The following is a 26,386-nucleotide window of genomic DNA, read 5'->3' as shown; positions in this document are numbered from 1 at the left end:
GTTTGAAATTTGGTCACATTTCTAAGCAATGCAAGGGCACACAAGAATTTTGTATACGATGTGCAGAAATTAAAAATGATAGTCACATATGCGACACTCAAAAAACTTTTTGTATACATTGTAAAAGTAAAGATCATATTTCGATCTCCAAAAGTTGTCCCGTTTATGAGGAACAAAAAAAAATTAAAAACATTATGTTAGATCAAAAAATCTCCTTTCTAGAAGCAAAAAGATTTAAAGAATCATCTTTTTCCGAATTTGTTAGTAACAATAAATTTTCGATATTGTCAAATCTTGAAGAAAATTTTCCAAAACTACCTAACGTATCTGATGACATTATGTCATCTCATCCTACCATTCCAAGATCGTATATGAAAAAATCAACAAACTTTACTCATCCTGGACCTAGTAGGATTAATACTGAACATAATGCACTTAAAAAAAGGAAAGTTTCTACTCCTGTTTCACAATCCCCTACAGATTCCTCCACCTTTCCTTTTAGATTTGGCCCGTTACAGCCCCTACCACCTAATCCCAATAAACCTAATAGTTCAATAGATGGTGAAAAAAACAAGATGGTTATTTCGTTAGTCAAATTTTTTTCTGAATTTATAAAAAATGTAAAATCATTTGAGGATGCAGAAACACTGGATAATAATTTGTTAGCTAAGGGTTTGCATACTGTTCTCGAGGATATTTTTAAAGGTACTTAAATTTATGGCTTTTAACACTAAACTTAAAATTATGCAATGGAACGCTAGATCAGCTGTTGCAAATAAAAACAGCCTACTCAATTTCCTTATTAAAGAAGATGTTGATATTGCTCTTTTAAGTGAAACCTGGTTCAAAAATAATGTTGTATATAATTTTAAAGGTTATAATATTGTTCGTCAAGATCGTGCAGACGGTTTTGCTGGTGTCGCTGTTTTGGTAAAAACGGGTATCCGTTTTGAAATATTAAAATTAAATAAAAACTTCAATAAAGAGCTGCTTGCCTGTGGTATTAAAGTTAATTACGATAATACTCACTTGAGTTTTCTCTCTGTATATAGATGTCCAAATACCAAAACCAGAATAGAAGATTGGACAAACTTATTTTCCCAAGTGAAGCACCCTTGCATTATTGGGGGTGATATGAATGCCCACAATGCGCTGTGGGGATCATCAAAAAATGATAATATTGGCGATCAAATTGTAGAGACCCTACAGGATCTTGATTTCATTGTGATGAATAACGGTCAACCTACTTGTCAAGGAAATCCAGGACATTCAGATTCTATGATTGATATTACGGTTTGTTCCCCTTCCATTTTTACTAAGACATTTTGGACTGTAGATTCTGATACACTTGGATCAAATCACTATGTTGTAAAAATAGAATTCGAATACCCAAGAGCTGTTAATGAGACCATATATCCCAAAAGTAAATGGAATACTAAGAAAGCTAATTGGGATATGTACGCTGAAATAATTGAGAATACTTTAAATGAAAGTGGACCTATATCCCCAAATGTAGAAGAAAAATATAATCTTTTATTAGACTGTATCAATAAAGCTTCCACACAATCTATTAGCCAATATAAACCCTTTAAGTGTAAGAAACGGACTCCTTCACCATGGTGGGATGCAGAATGTGATCTAATTGTTGCAGAAAGAAAAAATGCATTAATAAAATACAAGCAAGATCCATCAGTTGAAAATTTTATTAAATGTAAACAAGCTAGTGCACACGCTAAGAAATTATTGAAATCGAAAGCCAAACAAAGCTGGGTTGATTGGTGCTCAAAATTAAATAAACAAACGTCGCCTACTTCGATTTGGAATCAAGCGAAAAGGATGAACAGGAAAAGGGTCAATGCTCCATTACCACTAGAAGATTCGTGGATAGCAGAGTTTTTCGACAAAATTGCACCACCGTATGTGAACAATCACGAAGATTTAATGTTATTCAATCCGAATTATAGTCATTTTCTCTTAAAACCGTTTACTATGGTAGAATTGGACTGTGCCCTTAGTGACCGTCCTAACACTTCTCCTGGTTATGATGAAATCAAATATATTATGCTATTTAATTTACCAAATAATGCAAAAGAGTTACTTCTAAATATTTTTAATCAGATAATTAGAGAAGGTTCTAACTTTTCGGCCTTCAAACATATTATTGTCGTTCCTATTCCCAAACCTGGGAAAAATCTAAAATTAGTTGAAGCTTACAGACCTATATCTTTATTATCTTGTGTACAAAAAACTCTAGAGAGAATACTTAAGGCTAGGCTAGAATGGTGGTTACTAGAACAGAACCTTCTACCCAAAGAACAATACGGATTCAGGAAAGGTTTTGGTACTTTGGATGCATTGGCTTCCCTAGTTGTAGACATTCAAAACAATTATTCCCGGAACAATTACTTACCGGCATTATTTCTTGATATAGAAGGTGCTTATGACTCTGTGTGTCTAACAGCACTCAAAGAAAAAATGACAAGAATATTTCAAATTCCAGCTCAATTTGCTGATAGTATTGTTAATCTTTATTCAAACAGATTAGTTTATTTAAGAAAAGAACAAATGCTCATAGGCCCCAGAATCGTAAACAAAGGATTACCTCAGGGTTCTGTATTGAGTCCTATCCTGTTTAATTTGTACGTAGCGGATTTGTACAATATTAAAATAAATAACATACCATTCAACCTCATACAATACGCAGATGATTTCTGCATTTACACAGAACACAAAGAATATAAACAAGCAATCAAAAACTTGGATAGTATTTATCAACTACTTCAAAAATGGCTTGATAAAAACAATTTTGAATTATCTTGTAATAAATCACAGGTTTGCATTTTTACCAGACATTATAAACCTAATGATCAAATAATTAAATTAGGAAAACATCAATATCCACTAAAAAATAAGGTCAAATATTTAGGGATGACACTTGACAAACATTTGACTTGGAAGGATCACATTGAGGATATGTTAAACAAATGCAACAAGGGAATAAATTTTCTTAAATCGATTAATAAAACGTGGTGGGGTGCTGATGTAGACGTAAATTTATTATTCTACAGAGCGTATATTCGCTCTATTTTGGATTACGGAAGCATATTTTATGGATCAGCCAGTAATGTATTGCTAAATAAAATTAACGTAACACACAATTCAGCTCTACGTACATGTTTAGGTGCTATGAAGTCCACACCAATTCAACCCTTGTATTTGGAAGCCTTGGAACCGCCTTTAAATATCAGACGAAACTTCCTGACCGAAAAATTTCTGGTAAAGACATATATAAAAAATCAATCGTTATACACAAAGTTCATCACTCTGAATTGCTATGATTTGTCTACTAAATACTGGGAAAAAAAGAAATCGCCTTTAGTCTGCGAAGCTCTGCAACATAATATGGAAGCATTAAAAGAGATAGATAAAGCTACGTATACACTTCAAAACATCTCATATGCAACATATCATGGTTCAAATGCAGATATCATGGTACCAAAATATAGTGACAGTATACACATAAATAGAAAGATTATTCACTCAATATTATCAGAATTCGAAAACTCCGTTGTTATATATACCGATGCCTCCAAATCATCAAACGGTACTGGATGCGCTTTTTTTATTCCATTGGAACGAATAGAACGCACATTTAAGTTGAACTCCCAGATCTCTATTTTTACAGCAGAAGCTCTTGCAATATATGAGGCCTTACTTTATGCAACAGAAAGTAACTCGGACCATATAGTGATATTATCAGATTCTTTATCAGTTTTGACCTCTATTGGGAAACCGGGATTGCCAAATACGTACAGTTGCCCTTATATTTACAAAATTAAGGATATCAAACAAAAATTAGTAACAAGGGGCAAAAATGTACTTTTTGTTTGGATTAAAGCACATATAGGTTTGGAAAATAACGAACATGTAGACCAATTAGCAAGAGAAAGTATTATGTCTGGCAGAGAAACTTCGTATAAAATCACGGCTTGCGACTTTCTGGCTTCCTTAAAATTAAGATTATACCAAAGGTGGGATAATATATGGAAGGAATATTCCATTGTTAGCCCAAATAGATACACTTCTCTTCAAACAGATATTCCTAAAACTCCTTGGTATAAGTTTTTTAATGTACCTAGAAAATATGTTACCACGATCATAAGACTGAGATTTGGGCACGCTTGTTACCCCAAACATTTATTTAAACTTAAGGTTTTAGATAATGATCAATGTGAATTTTGTACAGAAGAAGGAAACCTAGATCATATATTTTTCAGTTGCCCCAGAAATATTATAACTTTATCCAGATTAATAAATAACTTACACAAACACAACATATTAGCCCCTTGGAACCTTCAGTACCTATTATCATTAGACTCGAGAGCAGTGTATGATTTATTAGTTATGTTTTTAAAAGATAGTAAAATAACCATGTGAATAATTATACATTAGTTAATAACGTAACCTTTGTCTCTAACCCAATTGTTTAAATTCCTTTCTTACCGTGGCCTAGTGTTGTATGTAAAAAAAATGCCTTGATGGGCCCCTAGGCGAGAAGAGAGTGACCCTGTTTACCTGTTTTGTATATTTATTTTAATTTTAATATAAACTCAGACAATCTTTCTTTTACCATGTTGAGTCTGGCTGAATGACTAAAAGTCTATGCCAAAAAAAAAAAAAAAAAAAAAAAAAAAAAAAAAAAAAAAACTTAATGCTTTTTACGAGTACTACGTCAGAGTTTAGAAAAAGTTAGTTAGTTACCTTTTGCGTTAATGATTTGTATTCGAATGTTTGTTTGTTTGTTTTCTTATCCTACCATTCGCGTCATAAAAAACTGGTACAACTCTTATAACTTAAAATCGTGTTTTTCAAGTTGTGTAAGTTGATCTTGTCACATATGCCATTCTAATTTCTAGGGCAACGTTGCCAGTTCAACAAAAATATTGTATCAAATCAGCTAAAAGGAGGGATATGCGACAGACACATTAGAACAATGTTCTCTGTGATAATACCACACTTTTAAAGATCCTTTAAATATTTTTAGCATTAACTCACCTCTCTCTCTGATTATTAAATTTATTAGATACGGTTTTTTGTTGTTAATGATAATAATAATACCTATATAAAAACTTTTAACATTTTTGTACGTTCTTTTTTTATTTAGATTTAGCGCAATTCCATTATTTGTGATGGTAACAACGAATTGATTCACGAACCATTGTGTCAAGTCTGAATACAGGTTTACATTGGAAAAAAAAGTGTACCAGTTTTTTATGACGGGAACTGTACTTACGTACATGAATGACATGTATTAAATGTATAGTATTAAAATAAGTTGTTGTTATTTACAATAATAGGCGTAAACGCCCGTGTAATCAATTTGATACACCGCGTCCATTTCTTTTGGTTTGAAATAGAATATACAAAAAAAAATCGAAAAAAAAACGTCGAATTTTCGGAATTAGTATTCCATCATCAGTGCTATCTGGATGTACATATTTTGAGCCACAAAATACTTGGGTAAAAACCCTTTAAATGTTGTTAAATTGAATTTGAGTTACATTTACCAATATACAAAAATAATACATACTAATCAAACGAAAAACCAAAAGCAAAGTTAAAGTGATATTACCAGCATATATCGGCAAACCAAATATAAATGAAAAAAGAAGACTGGAAGTATGTCTATTCGAAAAAATATCATTCGATCTTACTATAGGCCCTTTTATGAAGGATTGTAGAACCTTCCCTTTTTTTTAGATGAAAAGTGGCACTTTTAGCCAGAACTAGAAAAATATTGGGTAATTTACCGTCAATATAAGTACAAGTTGTAAAGACCATTCCCAAGCACTACACTGCCAAGGTTCTACAGTAAATTGTTATTGTATGGAGCTAAGTTGAAATTAAAAAACCGATGTGAAATTAAAATGGGAATATCTCAGAAGTAGTTTTTTTTTTAAATGTGACACTTGTCTCGTGCTTAAGCGATTTGTTAGGAATTTCACCCTATATTTATCAGTCACTCGAATAAAATTTATCACAAAACCTATTGTTAAAAATGTCAAAAATTGTGTTGCCACTTTTGGGTGAATGTGCGTACGATATTTTATTCTTCGTACTTGTACTAATATTTTTGTGCGCACTATATAATAACAACAATGTATCCTACCAATGTACCTAATATCATTTACCGAACTGTGACTACTCATTCTCCCATGAAAAACATCTAGAAATGACTCTAATACTCTACCTACTCAAACCCTGGAGTTTAATGGTCGATTTAATTACCCGTCAATGAGGTGGGTACTGCGAGATTTGTGGGCGTGAGAAAAAGATTAGAGTGCGCTATGAAAGAGCTATTATATTCGGAACCTTTGAGTTAAATGTAAGTAGTAATTCCATGACAAAAGGGTTGATTGTGATTAAGTAATGCAATCAATTTCGTCTTGGGTGTTATATGATTGAAGTATACAGGGAGAACAAACAAATTTAAAAATATTGTATCGCGATAAATACGACAAGCCAAAAATGAAAAAATAACTGACAAAAATGAAAATGTCTAAAAGCTGATTTAGGCTAAGTTACATAATAGTATTTAATGATCCTTTAAGTCAGCAGAACACTATGAGGTTAAGGTAATCACTAATTATCCTAAAACTAGAGTTCTTCTCAGAGCCTTCTTTCAGCGCGTCACAGTTTTTCGATTTGTTTCTAACGCATTAGATATAATGTCATCTACCGTATTGGATATTTCGAGAATTATTTCATGTACTTATTGACGAATCTGACAGATGCCAGGATCGTATTTAGCCACAGTTCACCACAGGTGAAAATCTTTTGAAAAGTACTTTTATTGCAAGGTGAATTAAATAGTAAACAATATTGTTTATTAAATTTATAACAATGGAAACATTTAAAAATGACAACAAAACGATCCATTTATTGTTTTTTTATAATAGTATATAATCCAAGCATAGTAAGTTCGTTTTAGTTAGTAAAAGAAGGGCCACGGAAAAAGTGGAAGAATGAAGTGGCAGAGGACGCGCAAAATTTGCTAGACGTGAGAACCTGGAGAAGGTCGGCGCGGGACTTGCAAAGTTGGAGAAATAGTTTGGAATAGGCCAAGGCTCGATTTGGGCTGTAGCGGCATTGGAGAGAGATAGAGAGAGAGAAAGATGGAGAGAGATATGAAACTTTGGTAGGTACAGATACGGTTAATAGAACAAAAAAAAAAGAATTAAGTGAACCTAAAGTGTCAAGGACGGATGAGCTGTTTTGTATTCTACAATATCTTCTATTTACTTCTCACTCTTCTTCTTCGAGTGCATTTTCCTATCGAAGATCGGTAACTATCTTAGCAAATTTTTCTCTGTTTTGGATCTCCCCCAGCTAGCAATTCGTATGAGCCCACACATGTCCAATATCGTATGTGGTCAAGCCAGGCACACTATCTGCCTCCTGGTACGAGTCTTCTTTCGATCTTATTTTTTGTATGATCTAATGGAAGTCGTGTTTATTGTGTTTCATTATATTACCAAGATATGTAGTTTTTAGCTTTTTTATAATTTCGATGAACTCCTTTTCTCTTCGTATATCCAACCAAGATATTCGTAACATACGTCGATGTACAGACATTTCAATTGATTTAAGTCTGTTCTTATCTAGAGTAATCTGCTTAGAAATCTTTAATTAAAAAAAATTATTTAAATAATTAAATAGTTTTGCAAAATAATTTAAGAAATTATTTTGTAAGACTATGTAATGTAGTCCATTTCATTTCCATATTTCCACTTCTCCGTCTTTCAGTTAGAACCAATTATTTATCAATTCTAATCCCTCTGTCGAATGTAGAAAATAATCAAGATTACGTTACTTTTTACCATATTGAAAATATTCTACTTTTCTGTCATAATTATCTTCAGGAAACATGATTCCGTATTCCCTAGACGTAATTTAATCGCCGAGAAGACCGAAATGAAAGCGTCAAATCCCTCTGATATGTAATTTCCGACAGAAATTATTGATTTTATCTACAAGAGACGTATAAATAAGAGTTAGGGGTGAGGACTTGTAATCACCACCATTCTCTACGGGAAAGGTCTAGACAATATCGAGGTTGCTGGTCTCATACTTTTGTCGTCGGTATCGATAACGGATAGGGCGATAACTCGTAAAATGTTGACTGTGCGTTTATTTATCTTTGTAGGTATAAATAAGATAATAAAAATGTTGAACATACTTAACACAAGTAAAATATATTATATATCGTAATTCCAAACAGATTGCAGACATCAAACAAGCCAGTAATAATTTACAAAAAGGTTTTAGTAAATATGTTATTTTGATGTGTTTGATTAAATTCAACAGAAAAATAACTTCAACAAGAAAATAACACCACTAGAGGATTTCCAGTGGTTGTCTTTACACTCAGTGGCGTAACTAGTGGGGCGGAGGGGAGGGTCTCCAAATTGACATAAAAATTATAAAATAAAAATTAAGAAATAACGAAAAAAAAAATTTTAATCATATAAAACTACACTCTGATACATAATATAAAATAGATTTAATGTTTACTTTATGTTTTCTTTTATAAAAAATTAGTACGGATTGTAACATACGTTGCAGTCACATAAAAAGCTTATTCAAATATTGAATAAGCAATGATAGTATAAATGTACTGGAAAATGATGGATTGGATCATCCATTATACATACAATTCTGTAGGAGTCAAGGCTATGATTCTCTCTAACTATTTTCTCAATTTGTGTGGAGGTTCATGCATTTGCAATCAACCCTAGCTGTGTTACGTTTTTTGCAACTTTAGAAAGTGTATATAATTCCTTCTGGTCCTCTATACATAGATGGGGGATTTTAATGGAAGTTATAGGTGTATCTGTAAAACAGCTATCTGATAATAAATTTAGTGGTAATCACGAAGCTGTGAAACCTATTTTGAAACATTTCGATAGTTTAGTTCAAATTATAGAAAAATTGTATGACGACAAGGAAAATATTATAACACTGTTATGCTCAAATACTTTCTTTCTTTCTTTCTCCCCTTCCTTTTACCCTATCAGGGTGTCGAATTTGGGCTAGCTATTTTAATTTCCATTTACCCACCTCTTCCATTCTTTTCTGTTTCCTGCCATTATTTTCAATTCATCGAGTGATTTTTGTTTAAGTTTTCCCGCCTCTACTACTTGCTGTATCCATTTTTTTCTTGGTCTGCTTCTTTTTCTTTTTCCGATGTTTTTTGCTTCATAAATTTTTCTTGTTATTCTATTGGATTGCATCCTCATCAGATGCCCATACCAGTTCATTTGTCTCTTTGCTATTTTGTTCATTATCGGTTCCTGGTTGGCCATTTTCCCAATAGTTTCGTTGCTTAATCTATCCCATTTTGTCTTTCCAACTATCCTTCTTAGATGTCTCATCTCCATTGCGTTTATCCTGCTCTTATGTTTTTCCAGAATTGTCCAGTTTTCACTTGCATAGAGCACAGTCGGTATCACTATTGTGTTATATATTTTTATTCTTGTTTCTCGTGCAAGTTCTCTTTTTCCCATTATTGGGGTTAACGCATAATATAACTTGTTTGATTTCTTTGCTCTATTTGTTATTTCCCAGTCTATTTTTCCGTCATTAGTTATTATACTTCCCAGGTATTCGTAAGTTGTTACTATTTCCAATACTGAGTTTTTACATTTTATCTTTATTTGATTATCTTCCTTATCTCCTTTGCCGCTGATTATCATTATCTTACTTTTTTCCTCATTTATCTCCATTTTAAGTTCTTCTATTTGTTCTACCCATATATCCATTAGTTTCTGCATTTTATTCTCGGAATCTGCTATTAGTACTATGTCGTCTGCATACATTAAGGACTCTATTGTTACCGGTTGTAATCTGCGGTAACCTATTATTGTCTGTAGTTGATTAGTTCTGACTCTAGTGTTTCTTATCAATTCGTTCATTACTATTATGAATAGCAAAGGGCTGAGACTATCTCCTTGTTTAATACCTCTCTTCCAATTAAATGCTTCCGATCTTTCCTCTGTTATTTGTACCCTTCCTTTTACCTCTTTGTAAGTACTTTCTATAATTTTTATCAATGCATTAGGTACGTTTATTTTCCTCAAGCATTTCCCTATAATATGTCTTGCTCTTAGGTCTATGAATGCTAATACTAGTTTTTCCCCCGTATCTATGCTTTTTTCTATTAGGTTTCTAATGATATATATGTTGTTATTTATCTGTCTTCCCGGTCTAAATGCCGTTTGTTCTTCTCCCAATATTATTTCTACTTCTTGTCTCAGTCTCTTCTCTATTATTTTCGTATATATTTTAAAGCATACCGATGACAGACATATTGCTCTATAGTTGTCGCAGTTTACATGTTCTCCTTTTTTGTATATTGGCACGATGATATTGTTCTGCCAGTCTTTAGGGATTGTTTGTTTTTCCCACGCCTCTTTATATATTTTCCATAGTAAGTTTATTCCTTCTTCTCCCATGTGTTTTACCATTTCCGGTTCAATTTCATCATCTCCACCTGCCTTGCCTATTTTTATATTTGATAATCCTTCTATTACTTCTTCTCTACTTATTTGCTCTGGCTCTGTGTTTTCTTCGCCTTCATTGATTATATTGTTTTCGTTTATCACTTCGGTATCAAATTTTTTCTCATAATATTCTTTCCATACCCTAGCTATTTGTTCTGGGCTTATTTGTATTTGGTTGGAAGTATCTCTTACTGCGTTTATTTCCTTTCGTTTTCCCTGCCTTATGTGTCGTATTGTCATCCAAAAGTTTCTATTAATTGTTATATATTCGTCCTGAAGTTCTTCTCCAAATTCTTTCCATGTTTTTGCTTTCGCTTGTGTGACTGTCTTTTTTGCCGATCGTCTCTGCCTATAGTATTTTTCTTTATCTTCTTCTAATCCCGTTTCGATGTATTTTTTTATGCTATTTTCTTCTTTTTTATTTCTGTCTTCACTTCTTTATTCCACCATCTTGGCCTTTTCAACAGTTTATTATATTTTTTGATTCCACACACTTCAGTTGCTGTTGTCTTTAATACTTCACTGTATGTACTCCATCTTTCTTCCATTGTCCATGTTTCTTTTTGGCACTCTATTTGTCTCAGTCTTTTGTTAGTTTCCTCCGTGTAAAATTCTCGCACACTTTTTATCCATAGTTTGTTTACATTTACTTTCTTGTACTCTTTTCTTTTCACTTCCTCCATTTTTTCATCCTCCAGTTTTGCAGTGACTATCATGTGTTGTGTAGACAGTTCGGGTTCCTTTTCCGTTAAGATGTTTTTTATATTTTGTTCTAGGTTTCTCGTATAGACTATATAGTCGATTAAGCTTTTCGCATTTCTCACTTCAGCCACAAATGTATATTTGTCGTTAATGGTTTGTTCACTGAATGTGTTTCCTATTATTAGGTTATGCTCAAATACATGTCTGTTTAAATTTTACTCTCGAATATTTGTGATTTCAAATTTCCTGTATTCCTTCATTTATGGGGGTACATTTTGCAAGAAATAAATAACCCAGAGAGGTATTTACAGACGGAGTGTTTAAGCCTTGAAAACGTCGTAATGAAACTCCAAAGTTTGGAGTTTGAAAGTCTTTCTGTAAGACAGTCGATATGAGTTGGTCACGAAGGCTCTCCAGTATACTTTCGAGAAATGTGATCAAATGGGAATCTCCCTTGAAAAAAAAGTAGGAGGCGTTTAAAAAAAAATAATGCCTGGAGAAAAAGCCGAAGCTGCCCGACTATTTATCGAAGATGAAACTAAAAGACGTATGCTTGAGTTTTTGGACAAGCTACACCAAGAACTTGAAACTAGAATGTAAAGAATGGAGGCTGTATTCGAAAAATTCAAAATCGTTCAGGTCGAGTATTTAATCGATGACTGTGACCCAGGATTCGATAAGCAAAAAATTATTAATGAAATCGAAAGACTTCGCCACCATATAAAAGCTGCACGAATAAATATAGAGGCCAGAAATTGGACTACATTGAAGATGAAACAGTTTATTCTTGATATGGACCTAATGGAATCTGTTCCAAATGTCTTTGGAACATTTTGTGTCTCTAATGAAAGAAATTTTTCAAACTTGAAACTCATAAAAAGCTATTTACGATCCACAACGAGTCAGATCCGGCTAAATAGTTTGGCAATGTTCTCGATTAAACGTGAAGTAGCAAACAACATCAACTTCGACAAAGTAATCAATAATCAACAATTTTCAGAAAAAAAAATAAGAAAAAAAAATGTTTGTATGTAAAAACTCTGAAATAAATTAAATTATGAATATTAACAAAATAATCTTGTGTTGTCAATGTTACCACTTGCTTTATTGTTTGGATAATGAATAAAATTAAACCAGATTAGTTCAATTAAAAGTAATTTTTGAAAAGTGTGGTAACACATTTTAAAGTTTCTCCACATTTTAAAGTTTAATTCGAGATTCCAACCCTGCGTTTAGTTGATAAAGTGCCGATTAAAATCTGCTCTTACTAAAACTAACTTTTCAGTGGTTTATAATCAAGAAACGTAAAATATTGTTAGCTAAATAGAGTATTTAAACAACAAAGTTTCTTCAAACAAAACATAAACTGTGAGTACATTACCAATTTAATACAAATTCAATATTATTAAATATTATACATAACCCATAATTCAATACAACACATCAATTAATCCAGTCTCTGGTTTTTTGGCAACTTCCACAAGTCGAACTAATTAGCCGATACAAGACCGGCTCTAGAAAAATTTTATCAAATGAAGAAAACAAAAATTAAAAATGGATAATTCTGAAAATATTAGTATACCTACTACATCATCAACATCGACATACTCCAATGCAGTAAGCAACTTCAATTTTCCTTCAAAAGAACAAGCCATTATTCTGTCAGCTATCCAAGGTATTAAAATACATGAATACATAGTAGCCATAGGGTCTCTACTCACACCAAAAAATGTTATCTTTGCATCACGAATAGCTAACAACAAAGTTTGTATTTACTTGAACAATACTAGCATAGTAGATACCTTACTAAACAACCATAAAACAGTACTCATCCAAGGCAATGAGATAGAAATTCGAAGACTTATTACGCCAGCAAGGAGACTAGTAATATCAAACATCTGCCAGAGCATTCCGAACAGTATTTTAGAAGAAGAACTGAAACAACTAGAAATAACTGCAGTATCCAAATTAACGTTTTTAAAAGTTGGCATGCCCGAGTCTGAGTATAGTCATGTCTTAAGCTTTAGGCGGCAAATATTTGTCTCTCCGATAATCACCAAACCAATTCCAAATACAATCTTAATAACCTATGACAACACTCCTTACAGAATCTTCCTATCCCTAGATGGTTTAAATTGCTCTAGATGTAATACTACTGGCCACAAAGAAGAAAACTGCACATCAACATCAACTGGTACAGAAACACTTAAAGATCCTTATACCTCAGAACTCGAACTCATGGAAATAAATCAGAATAATTCAGCAACAAATATTTCAGATGATACAACCAACTGTTTCAACCCTATTTCTGCAGATATCCCAACGACAAATGATTCGCTTATAGTACACAGCATACCTTCAACTAAAGCTAACAGCAATAATAGTAAAACAACCAATCAAGCAAAAAGGCAAATTTCAACCTCTCCTGAAATCTCAGAAACTAAAAACCTAAACGAAACTTTCATAACTCCAAAAAAATCCGCACACAAAAAAAAGAAAAAGGCTTTAGATGTCGAAGCCACATTAAAACCAATTGAAAACATTTTAATGACATCATCTCCTTCATATACGCTAAATTTCTCTGAATTATGCGACTTCGTGATAAACGCAATAGGATCAAAATTTCCTGAAGTCACAGCTAAAAACTATACAGAAGATTTTGACGGCTTATACACCTTATTAAAAATGGTTCACTCAAAATTAAATGATAGACGCATGAAAAATAATATCACAAGAATTATAAAGAAAATAAATCCAACAAATGAATCTTCCCTCACTGAAGAAAGCGACTACGATTTATCTCAATAGTCCAATTATATTCATTCTTCAATGGAACTTGAATGGCTATTATAGCCACATTGAAAACATTAAAATGCTAATCAATGAACTGTCACCACTAATAATATGTCTTCAAGAAACTCGTCTTTCCAACAATCAAGCAAAACTAAAAAATTATATGCCCTATACAAAAAATCGAGCAGTACAGCAAATATCCAGTGGTGGAGTCGGAATTTTTGTACATTCAACCATCCAATCCCAAGAAATTCCGTTAAATACAAATCTGGAAGCAGTAGCAGTTTCGGTAATACATCATTTTAAAATCAACATATGCAACGTATATTTACCACATCCTGACGAAACTACTCTATTAGAACTTCAAAATGTAATTAAACAAATTCCATCTCCAAAATTAATTTTGGGTGACACAAACTGTCACAACATCGCATGGGGATCACAAAGAACAGATAAAAATGGACGAATATTATTAGAAGCAATTAATAACATAAAACTAGTTTTATTAAACACAGGAGCACCTACTAGATTCAATGCACATAATGGCACTTTTTCCTCCATAGACTTATCTATCAGTGATTCAACTTTAGCTCCATTTTTACAGTGGAATACATTGGACCACCTATACGACAGTGATCATTTTCCGATAATAATTACTCATGACAAAGATGAAAAAACCTGTACAACACCATATGAAACTTGGAAATTAAAGTCAGCCGATTGGGAAAAATACTCGAACTTAGTAAGCATACGTATACCAAATCTCGTTATATCAGATAATATAGACACTACTCTATCATCTTTCAATGGTATAATTTTAGACGCAGCCAGAGATTCTATAGGAAAAACCAAAAATATCACAAAAGCTCCTCGTCCTTGGTGGAACACTGAAATCGCATCCGCTTTAAAGCAAACAAAACATGCTTTTAATATATACAAAAAGTTTAACACACCTAATAACTTAAACAATTTTAGATCTTTAAGGGCCAGATCTAGATTTTTAATAAAACAAGCAAAAAAAGAGAGCTGGGCCAATTACGTGTCGTCAATTGACTCGTCTACGCCCATAAGGGATATATGGCAAAAAATAAGGAAAATAAAAGGTTCAAAAACATTTAACCATATTGACACAATCACTACAAATGATCTAACAACTTCAGACAAACACGAAATCTCAGAAATTTTAGTAGAACACTATCAGTTGTATTCAAGCAATCAGCAGTACCACCCAAATTTCTTAGAACACAAAGAAAGAACAGAAGCATCAAAAATTAATATAGAAGATACTGCTGATCCACTAAACACTTCCATAACACTTGATGAATTAAATGAAAGTCTTAATAACCTCAAAAATACCTCACCTGGACCTGATGACATACCACCAATTTTCATAGAAAAACTACCTATAAGCGCGAAGGTTACTTTAGTAGAGATCTACAACAAAATTTATTCGACCCATAAATTTCCATCTCTCAGGCTCGAAGCAATTTTAATACCATTTTTAAAAGACAATAAACCAAAAAACTTATCTTCTTCGTATCGACCAATATCTCTTACCTGTAGCATCTGTAAAATAATGGAGAAAATTCTAAGCAAAAGATTAAAATGGTACTTAGAAAAGAAAAATCTCCTTACATCCATCCAAAGTGGGTATCGATCAGAACGGTCTACAATAGATAACATTATAGCATTAGAATCTGAAATACACGAAGCTTTTATACATAAACAAAAATTAATAGCAATTTTCTTTGACATCACAAAAGCATTTGACACCACATGGACATATCACATCTTAAAAACAATGAAGAGTTGGAAAATAGATGGTAAATTCCTAGCCTTCGCCAAAAACTTCCTGGAGAACAGAAGTATAAAAGTTAAAACAAACGGTGTCATGTCAACTAAGAAATCACTGGAAAATGGTATCCCTCAAGGATCTGTATTAAGCCCCCTGCTATTCTTAATAGCAATCAACAACGTATCTAACCATTTTATGCTTCCAGTAAAAGCAAACCTTTACGCCGATGATCTTGTAATATATATGAGAAGTAAAAACCTAAAATCAGCTGCATCAATATTACAAAATACACTAAATAAATTAGAAGGGTGGTCTTTAGATATAGGCTTGAGATTTTCAACCGAAAAAACTAAAGTAATAATATTTGACAAAAGAAAAACACAACACCACTTAAATTTAAAACTTAACGGAAATACTCTTATAACAATCAACGAAATCAAATTTTTGGGAATGACATTCGACTCTCAACTAAAATGGACATCGCACATAAATGAACTAATTAAATCATGCCAACAGAGAATAAATCTTCTAAAAGTTCTTTCCAATCACAAATGGGGCGCAGACACAATTATTCTTCTGCGATTATATCAAGCTCTAATTAGAAGCAAACTAGATTATGGATGTATATGCTACGAAACTGCTACTAAAACTCAAATGAACAAACTGGACATCATCCAATCCACAGCATTACGCATAGTTTTCGGAGCTTTCAGAACCACGCCAATTAGCAGCCTTCAAGTCCTAGCAGGAGAACCGCCATTAACTCTCAGAAGACAATATTTTTCAATGTGTTGTGCTACTAAATATCTCAGTGCAAAGGAAAACCCGTTTATAACAAGCCTAATAAGGAGCAACCCTCCAAATCTGTACTCAAATTATTGCCCTAGAAACTTACCTTTCAATGAACGAATAAATCGATTTGAATTCGATATACATCAATTGAGAGCCACTTTTACAAACAGATGCCAGTCTCCTCCCTGGAAAGTTCAAATACCAAAAGTAGATTTTACCTTACTTAACTATCCCAAACATTCACACAATCCTTCTGAAATACAACAACAATTCCGGTCTACCATCTCCAGATACCCTGATTTCAAACTAATTTTTACTGATGCCTCTAAAAGCAGTAATGGTGTAGCTGCTGCAGCTATTTTTGAAGACAACACCTCTGTCACCCGTCTAGCCAAGGAGTGTAGCATATATACTGGAGAACTGCAGGCAATCTTCAACGCACTGAACCAATGTACCAGCATTGATACAAACTTTCTTATTATATCAGATTCTCTAAGTGCCTTAAATGGTGTCAAGCAGATGTATCCTACTCATGCCAATTTAGCATTAATAAAAGACATGCTATACAATGCCCAAACATGTGGTAAAAACATAACATTTTTATGGGTACCATCCCATGTTGGGATAAAGGGTAATGAAGCAGCTGATAAAGCAGCAACAGAAACTATCAATAACATGACAATTCCTATTATGCAAAACATACCAATTTCAGACCAAAAAACATTAATAAAAACTTACATGAACAAAATCTGGCAAGTAAAATGGAACCAAACAGAAGCAAAATTAAAAAGTATCAAACCAGATGTTACTTCTGCTTTACTACCGCTCCCAGCTAAAAGACATGACCAAGTAGTTATTAACAGACTGCGGCTAGGTCATACAAAATTTACACATGGATACATCATCTCCAAGGACCCTCAGCCGATTTGCCACATCTGTCAAATACCATTTTCAGTGCAACATATAATGATAGACTGTCCAGTGTACTCAACAGCAAGATCGACGGCAAAACTAAAACACAATTTGAAAGAAACTCTAAAAGAAGACATCAGCAATACAATAAATTTTATCAAAAATTGTAAACTGTATAACAAAATGTAACATAACATAAAATGTTTGTATTTTACAAAACTGTTATGTAAATTTTAATAATATACTAAATGTAACTTTTCTAAAATAAAGATATACCACCCGCTAATAACCCTAAGGGTTGATGCGGTAAAAAAAAAAAAGTAATTTTTAGCATAGTGTAGGTGTAAATTTTATTATATTTTATCTTTAAATTTTAAAGTTGTATTTAGGTAGTTCCTATATGGAGGTAAGTTTTAGCCTTTTCTTATAATGAGAGAGGGGCCTCTTCGGTTACTTCCGCCCCAGACCTCCTGAATTGTAGTTACGCCACTGTGTACACCATAATCTTAAATACAATTGAAGTATAAAGACTTTTTTGTAGAAGGTATATTTATAAAATTATCCAAAAGGTTCATTCAAATTTCATCAAAATATTTTCGGTCTTATCAGACCGTAGGACTATGATTTTGACTTAACGAAAAATATGTGGTAATGAATTATTTGTTTAAAGCATGGGTGCACAATTATAAAAATAAAAGAGGTATACAATCTTCAAGATTACTAAAGCCCGTGAACTATGATACTTGTCGGTTTAAATGCACAGATCCTTTCAAGAGACTACTCGCGTTGAAATCGCCAAAGAATACTGAAAGTTAGCTGATAACCGGCGTGTCAGAAGGATTTGCGGAAGTGACAATAAAAAGTAAACAGAAACTATAATTAACACAGTGAAACAAATTTTACATATACGTGAAATGTCAATCTTATTAGGTACTTAAAAAATAATGGAATTAAGCAAACGGTATGTGCAAATTTTTTTGAAAAAGACCCTTTCGGATTCCCAATGGGCCAATTAAAAATGCACTTGCTGGTATAAGTTCTGCTGGGAACTTTGGAGGAAGCTACTTGAGACTAAAAAACGTAGTTTAAAATAAAAACTAATATTTTACAATATTAAAATGCCCTCACACTACATCAGAATCAGAACAGCTAGTAAGAAGCTTTATTGCTAAGTGATAAGTGAATTCAAGTTGTGAAGGTCGAAAAAATTGTCACATTTCAGCTCCTTCACTATATACGGTTTACTTCCGTTGCGGTCAGACCTGGCAGTGACAAATATTTTTTCCACTGGTGCATTGTAAACACATCCTCATGTTTTGGGCTGCTTCTATAGCAGAGTGCATTGAGTCGCAATCCATTAGTATGACACCAGACTCAAGAAATTTATGTTCTGTTACTTCCAAATGAGTAGTCGCAACTGAGTACAAAAGTATTGCCGCAACATTCTGATTCCTATTTTGACCTCCGCAAGTATTCGAAAATACAGCAAGGGTCGTAATACTTTCAAGCAGGCTCAAAATAGAATTGTACAAATGATGCCTCTTTCGGAGCTGCCTCTTCTCCGTTGTTTCGTTGTCTCTTTTTGATGCGTCATAAATTGTTAAATTATATACACTTAGTTTCCCACTATAATAGAAGCTAGATATCTGTAATTGGGTAAGTTACAAAACGTTTTGTAAGTCAAAAGTAACGGACTGGAAGCTTCCTTTATATCATAACAGTTTTTTTTCTCGCTTGATGCCTATCATACTCTTCTTGTAGGTCTAGCTTTTTTCTGGTATGGCATTTTCATAATTTTTGCTAGGGTCTAACCCTCTCCCTCTCCCCTTTATTAACGGTCTAACTCAGTCTGTCGTATCCATATTTAAAGATGTGTCCAATATTAATATAGCTAAATACAATACCATAAATAGCAAACAACTTTTTTCTAAAATTAAAGACCCAGTACCAATCTTATATAGGAGTAATGTGGTATATGAAATACCGTGTCTAGGATGTGAAAAAAGCTACATTGGCCATACATCGCAGTGGCTAAAACAACGTATCACACAGCATAAAAGTGATTGCCGCTTAGGAAAAAATTCTTGCGCAGTTGTCGAGCACTACAAAAACACCGGTCATCTGTTAGACTACAACAATGCTCGTTTTTTGGCACAGACTGAAAATTACAAAAGTAGGTTATTTTTGGAGATGTACCACATTAACAAAAATAAACAAACTTTAAATTATAAAACAGACACGGGGCAATTAAGCAACATATATTGCAATATATTAAACAAAATTTAAAACTACACTCACCTTAATGATGATGATCATACTAACTAGCCTTAATAATTAATTAAAGAAATACTATTCCTCTAATGTTTTTCTTACATTGTTATTTTTTGCATTTTGAAATAATTTTTACTTGTTCCATCTTATTTATTGTTAACGAACGTGCTCAAAGTTATTTCAAATTTTAACATGCATTTTATTAAATGTACAGTTTCATCAACAATAATGTTATTTTAATATTCAATTTTATTTATGTGTATAATCTTTTAATTTCTGTAAGTATTGTAAATCTAAGTGTACGTCAGTGTTTTTGAAATGTTTGTTTTTTACAGTTACTCCCGATGAAGCTATTAAATAAATGGCGAAATATTGAGCTTTAGAAAAAACAAAGATTTTTATTTAATATAGACCACATACCCGATATTTCCAACATATTTATAAATTGTTTTTTGGTCGAAATAATTACGTTAAATATATATATTGTTATGTTTCTTCTTTCCCAACCAAAGAAAAATAAATAAAAATATCCATCGGAATAAAATTTTAAGATATCATTATAAACAAAAATGTATATATTAATTTAAGATAAGATTTAGTGTAGATAAGAATAGAAATTTGTTTGGCAAACGACCTTTTTCCGTTTCAAACAAAATTATCAAAAAACCTTTGTTTAGAATTAGAAGACATTTTACCTGTAAGTTAATCTTTTCATTGTTTGTATAGTCAAGTATTAAATGACCATATTCTAATCTTTTGAAATAGGTATAAATGATGTATTGAAAAAACCAATTTTAAAGTAAGCTATTTAGTTTTTCTCTGAACCGAAATTAGGCTTTTCCAAAATCATGGTAAACACAATTTGAGCTTTTGATTGGACGTTCGTTTTTAAATGGGAATTTGTGAGTCGATCATGAGACAGGAGAAGTTAGTCATATTTTGGTCATCGAAAGGAAACAGTCGTTTGTCTCAAGATAGGGTGTGGTTCGTGAGTTTGGATACCGGCGTAACGAAAAGAAGTGAATAGTTTGAAGAAGGAGATAACAAGTAGATTAAAAGAGGTCCTTGTATCTACCGTGGGCGTTTTATAAAGTATATGTGAAAGTATTCTTACGGCATCAAGTTGACAAAAGGAGGTCCTGCTGTCATAAATAAATAGCTGAGTTTGGAGAAGTGAATCAGGTGTTTTTTGTGTAGTCTGCAGGAGGGTTGCAGAGACGTTCAGAAAGAGCCGAGGTGCCAAAGAGGAGAGATCACATCGTTGAGGAGACTGGACTTTTTCTGGGTATTTTCCAACATACAACTCAAGAAGAAAATAAGTTGTAAGTGTTTGTATAATTGAATTTTATATCTGTGAAGGATCGTTTCGACATCATGGTCATTAGCATTCAAATTTAAGAACTGAGGTTTTGTTAGGCTAATCAAAAGTTTAAAGTTTTGTTGTTTTTTTGTTTCAAGTAAAGAAAATTTTAAGTAAAATTGGTTTTTCACGTAATATAAATGTATGTAGCTTTATAATCTTATCATAAAAATTTGATTTATTTTCTTGTATGCTGATTGATAAGATAACGACAGAATTTAATAATTGTTTTATTCGTTCATATAAAATAAAGAAACGTAAATCTTTGTAATATAATATATCTGTATTCTTATCCTTTCTTCTCTCCCCGATAAAAGACAACTAGAAAATCTTTTGAATCCATCGAACACAGGTATTATAAGGATTACTTTACTTTTAATAAATTCTTTTTTATTGGCTCAATAAACTAAAATTAAAGTCAAAATAAACAATCATAACAATATATATATATATATATATATATATATATATATATATATATATATATATATATATATATATATATATATTCAGCTACTTAAAGCTACTTAGAAGTTTCTGCTACTAATTATTTTTAGTGTTGTAGCTTTTTACTAAGCTTAGATATTCTCAATACCCACCATAAAGTATATATTGCCGATGCTGTATACAAATAGGTCATAACTAAAACCCATACACGTGAACAAAATTCACCCTTGTAATGTTTGCCACAATGAATATAATCCAGACATTGAAATAATCAGTTACAGTTACACCCTATCCAACTTTTATTACTAATACATCCCCTCGGAGCAATAAAAAACTGCAGAGGTATTGACTGAAGCAATTTGAAGTCATAAAATTTTATGTGAAAAGGGACGAAATTCTGTAGAACGACTATGCCAAATTGTATTGCTGTTCGTTTAGTTAAGTCAAAATAAATTATTTAGGTTTATTTTATCTATCTCAAGATAATTAATTTTAAGTACTACACAAATTATTAGAATGAGATGAGTTTAAATCTACTGCTTCATCATCATCATCTTTGGCTCGACAATCCTCTGTGAATCCTGACCTCGTCACCATTCTGATCGATTTCGTCGGGACATGTTGCCATCTTCTAATAATTAATAACCCTAACGGTAGGGACATACCCAAGATACATGGATGTGCGCGGTGGAGGTCGCGGTTGCGGTGGGACCGGTGGGAGTCAATGACGGTCAATTCTAAAGTCAATCGGAAGCTTTCGAGTTTCTCCGGCTCTGTACCTTCTTTTGATAGGTAGATTTATCGACTGCGTTGACTATCATTGCAGTGGTGATGCTCGAACTGTAGGTCTGTAATTTGTAAAACCGGTGCAGTGGACCGTGTGCGTCTAGTAGAGAAGTAATAGAATTTTGTGACTTGTAATTGTTTTATCATAAAACTTTATTTTTCAGATATTATGGATTATGAAAAATAGCAAAAAAGATTGTTAGCACTTTTTAAAGAAGTTTCGACGGGTGATGAGTATGATGATGAAGAGGAATCGGGAGAAGATGATCATGTAGAAGAAAACTTAGAGGGGAGCATTCACAACAATGTGTCAGATTATTAGATATCTGGAACAATTATTTTAGATATCTGGAACAATCTGTTTGATACTGATATGTTGCAAATGTTTGTTGATTGGGTCAATATAAAGCAGAAGTTTAGTCGCGATCGAGATATATAACCAACAAACATTGATGAAATTCGTGCCCTTTTAGGTCTCTTATATCTTGCAGGTATAAGAAAGGCAAGTCACCTTAATACAACAGACTTGTGGAAAACAGACGGCACTAGTATAGAGGTTTTCCGACTGACAATGAACATCACGAGATTCAGAAATTTACTAAGGTACATAAGCACTGATAATATCAATACAAGAGTTAGTTTGGATAAATTAGCGCCAATAAGAGATCTTGTTACCACGTGGAACGAAAATCAGAATGTTATTTTATACCAGTAACATGGAAGTATACGTTGGCAAAAACCAAGGGGGTGGTCCATTCTATCTGGACCCTAGTAGCATATCAACATCTCTACGGATCTAAGAGAAATGTTACGACCGACAATTGATACACCATCGTTGATCTTGGTATAAGCTTGAAGGAAAATGGTTTAACTCTCTTGGGAACAATAAAAGTAAATAGAAGAGAAAATCCTGCATATTTCTCTAACAATCAAGGACGACCTATTGGCTCTAGTACATTTGGGTTTGGTTCAAGAGGAACACTAGTGTCTCATATATATGGTGAATAGTGGAATATAACACGTTCTGTTATATTCCACTATGCACTATGGGGACGGCGTTGATCTTGTAATTGAAAAACGGGAAATCATATTAGCATATAACAGCACTAAAAGCGGTGTTGATACCGTAGATAAATTATGCGCACAATATGAGGTGGCGCGTTGTAGTAGAAGATGGCCTATGGTTGTTTTGTATAGCCTTTTAAATGTTACAGCAATAAATTCCTTTGTAATTTATAATTATTGTAACATTCCAAATTCCACAAAGACCCGACGAAAAGTTTTCACAAATTTAGCATTTATCCTTATGTACAACCACCAGAACAATCGAAGCCAAAATGTCTATATACCTAAGACAATAAGGATTTGACTAAAGGAGATCTGTCATTTGGATGAAGATGTCGTGCCAGTTTAAAGAACTCCGGGAGCAATTGGGAGGTGTAGTGACTGTGGATGGAAAAAGAATCGAAAAACGAACTAGTTTTGTTCAATTTGTAAAAAGTATCTTTGTTTGGAACAGAGCTGAAAGTATCTTTAGTAAAAAGATAAAAAAAGTATCTAAGATACTAAAAGTATCTTAGATACTTTTATTTAAGATACTTTTTGGTTCATTTAAAAGTTACTTTTACTTTAGATACTTCTTAAAAGTATCTAGTATCTTTTATCTTTAAAAGTATCTTTAGATACTAAAAGTATCTTAGATACTCAGGACCTGAGAAATAGATACTCTTCATGATCCGACAAGCTTCGACCTGTCGCGCCGGCCGTAGCGGGGGAGAAGACTTCTTTGAATTTGATATTAACTCCGAATACTCCGATCTTCAAACGCAAAACGAAAACACTGGCTATACTGATTTAGATTATAAACGACAAGCTGAGCTGCAACTATTATAATATTTGGCCGATTCTGAAACCAACATACGGATTTTAAAAAAATATAATATTATAGAACAATTATTTAAAAAGTTCAATACGCCATTACCTTCTTCTGCAGCTGTTGAAAGAATGTTTTCTTTTGCAACTTTTATTAATTCACCCCGACGTCATGCCTTGTCTGATCATACTTTTAAAAATTTAGTTTTACTAAAAGCTAGTGGTTATACTAACTTTGGTTATAGCTACCAAAATGTTACTATTTTTTATATTTTATCCTATTCTGTTTAAAAATTTAATTATGTTGAATGTTCTGTTTTTAATGCATAATGGATCTTATGCTGTTTTTAACGCACGAATTTATGTTTATTTTATATTGTTTTGAAAATTTAATGTTGGATTTTTGTTTTCAATACCTACATAGTTATTAGTTTGTAATAACTTAACGTCTTTTATTTCTTATCTACCCCAAAGCCCAAAGTATACCATTTCAAAGTACCTGCTGGCCGAAACTAAAATTGTATGATAATTTAAAGGGTTAAAATGATGTTTTTAAAACAAAAGTATCGACAATCTACTGTAGAGTAGTAGAGTACCGAGTACCTTTATATTATACCCTAAAAGTATCTTAGTTACTACAAAAGTATCTAAGTATCTTAGATACTAGAAAAGCATCTAAGTATCTTTGATACATAAAAGTATCTTACATATTTAAAAGTATCTTAGATACTTAAAAGTATCTTAGATACTCAAAAGTATCTTAGATACTTGAAAGTATCTAAGATATTTTTACTCTAAATACTTTTCCGGTATTTTGTATCTTTAGATACTTTCACAAAAAAGTATCTTAGATACTTAGTATCTTAAGATACTTTTTGCCTCAAGTATCTTAAAAGTATCTAGATACTTTTAAAAAGTATCTTTTACAGCTCTGGTTTGGAACATGTAAATCCAATTTGCAATGACTGTAACAATATTCCGGCTTAATTTTATTATGTTTTTTGTCATCTCTTCTATATTTTTTTAATGTCTTATTGAAATAATGTTTCATTTTTGTTGAATATAATTCGATAATTCTTGAAGACTGATATGTTATGTTCTAATTTTAAATTAATTGTAATTTGTTTAGTAAAAAAGAGAATAAATTAAACTATTACAAAAATTGTAGACTCTTTTTTGTGCTACGTAAATAAACATTTTATAGAAACAAAATATGTCAATAATAATAAGTAATGTTAAATAGATTATTTTATTGAAATTTAAACAAAATGCATCCAGAAGACTATTTTTGTTACTGAAAGGTCAACTGGAAGGTTAATTAGCAAAATAGATATATAAATGGTAGTTGCGTGTATATACTGTCTTATTTGTTCTTAAAAAGAAAAGGTATGTGAAATAATTCCGTCTTAAACACTCTTATAGACCGGAACGTCTTTATGTCTTAAATTCATTCCCCTATTAGTAGTTAGACATTTATTCCCATTAATATGTTATATTAATAAAATAAAGTTAATTTTTACCCGTAACCGATAAGCTGGATTCACGCAGACTCCTAGTACTTTAGAAGTTGTTGTAACTTTTTTCCGGTGACCTTGAATCTTGCGCAGGCTCATATACCTTCAAGTCACTATTGGTACTATTTTTAATTGGTAGTTATTGGTATTCAGTGGGTATTTAGCTAGGGTATTGTGAACACGGTAAAATTAGAAATCAGAGGCTCAGTGACTCCACCTCATCGCTAAGGTAAGTTTTGTAATTGTTATTTAATTAAAGATTTTTGTGTAAAACATGTTATTTTTATATGGATTTGGTTCATAGTACATCAAAAAAAGTTAAACCATTAGACAACAATTTTGAAAGTACTATTTTAAGATGGTACAATGAGGAAGAATCTGACTTGTCTGATATAGAAGATGGATATGATATCAAAGAAGAACATGAATATCCACCTTTAAGTAAAAGTGATGATAATGAACAATCTCTTTCAAATGATGAAAAATTAGACCAAGAGAATAAGGATGAAATTGGAAAAAAGTAGGTACTATTATGGGAAAGATCGGAAACTTCACAACATAAGATACTCATAACCCTACC

General features: G+C 32.4%; 2 protein-coding genes across 3 annotated transcripts in view; one reads left to right on the top strand and one right to left on the bottom strand.

Annotated features, from left to right (window-relative positions):
• The window catches only part of DAAM (disheveled-associated activator of morphogenesis-like protein), a 524,757-nt gene that overhangs the window by 447,319 nt on the left and 51,052 nt on the right, over nt 1-26,386 (bottom strand). The gene's annotated exons all lie outside the window — the stretch shown is intronic.
• On the top strand, nt 718-26,330 carry LOC140438913 (uncharacterized). The gene is made up of 3 exons (XM_072528547.1): nt 718-1,594; nt 2,132-2,639; nt 26,111-26,330. The coding sequence occupies exons 1-3, from the start codon at nt 718-720 to the stop codon at nt 26,328-26,330; spliced, it is 1,605 nt and encodes a 534-aa protein (XP_072384648.1).

This window comes from Diabrotica undecimpunctata, chromosome 4 (assembly GCF_040954645.1).
Source record: "Diabrotica undecimpunctata isolate CICGRU chromosome 4, icDiaUnde3, whole genome shotgun sequence".
NCBI classification, from domain to species: Eukaryota; Metazoa; Arthropoda; class Insecta; order Coleoptera; family Chrysomelidae; genus Diabrotica; species Diabrotica undecimpunctata.
This window is presented reverse-complemented; position numbering and strand designations above follow the sequence as displayed.

Excerpts from the sequence above, each read along its gene's own strand:
- LOC140438913 (XM_072528547.1), top strand. The coding sequence starts at position 718 with ATGGCTTTTAACACTAAACTTAAAATTATGCAATGGAACGCTAGATCA. Across the intron at positions 1,595-2,131 it reads CCAATATAAACCCTTTAAGT|GTTCTAACTTTTCGGCCTTC; the intron begins GTAAGAAACGGA and ends TAATTAGAGAAG. Across the intron at positions 2,640-26,110 it reads AGTCCTATCCTGTTTAATTT|TACATCAAAAAAAGTTAAAC; the intron begins GTACGTAGCGGA and ends TTTGGTTCATAG.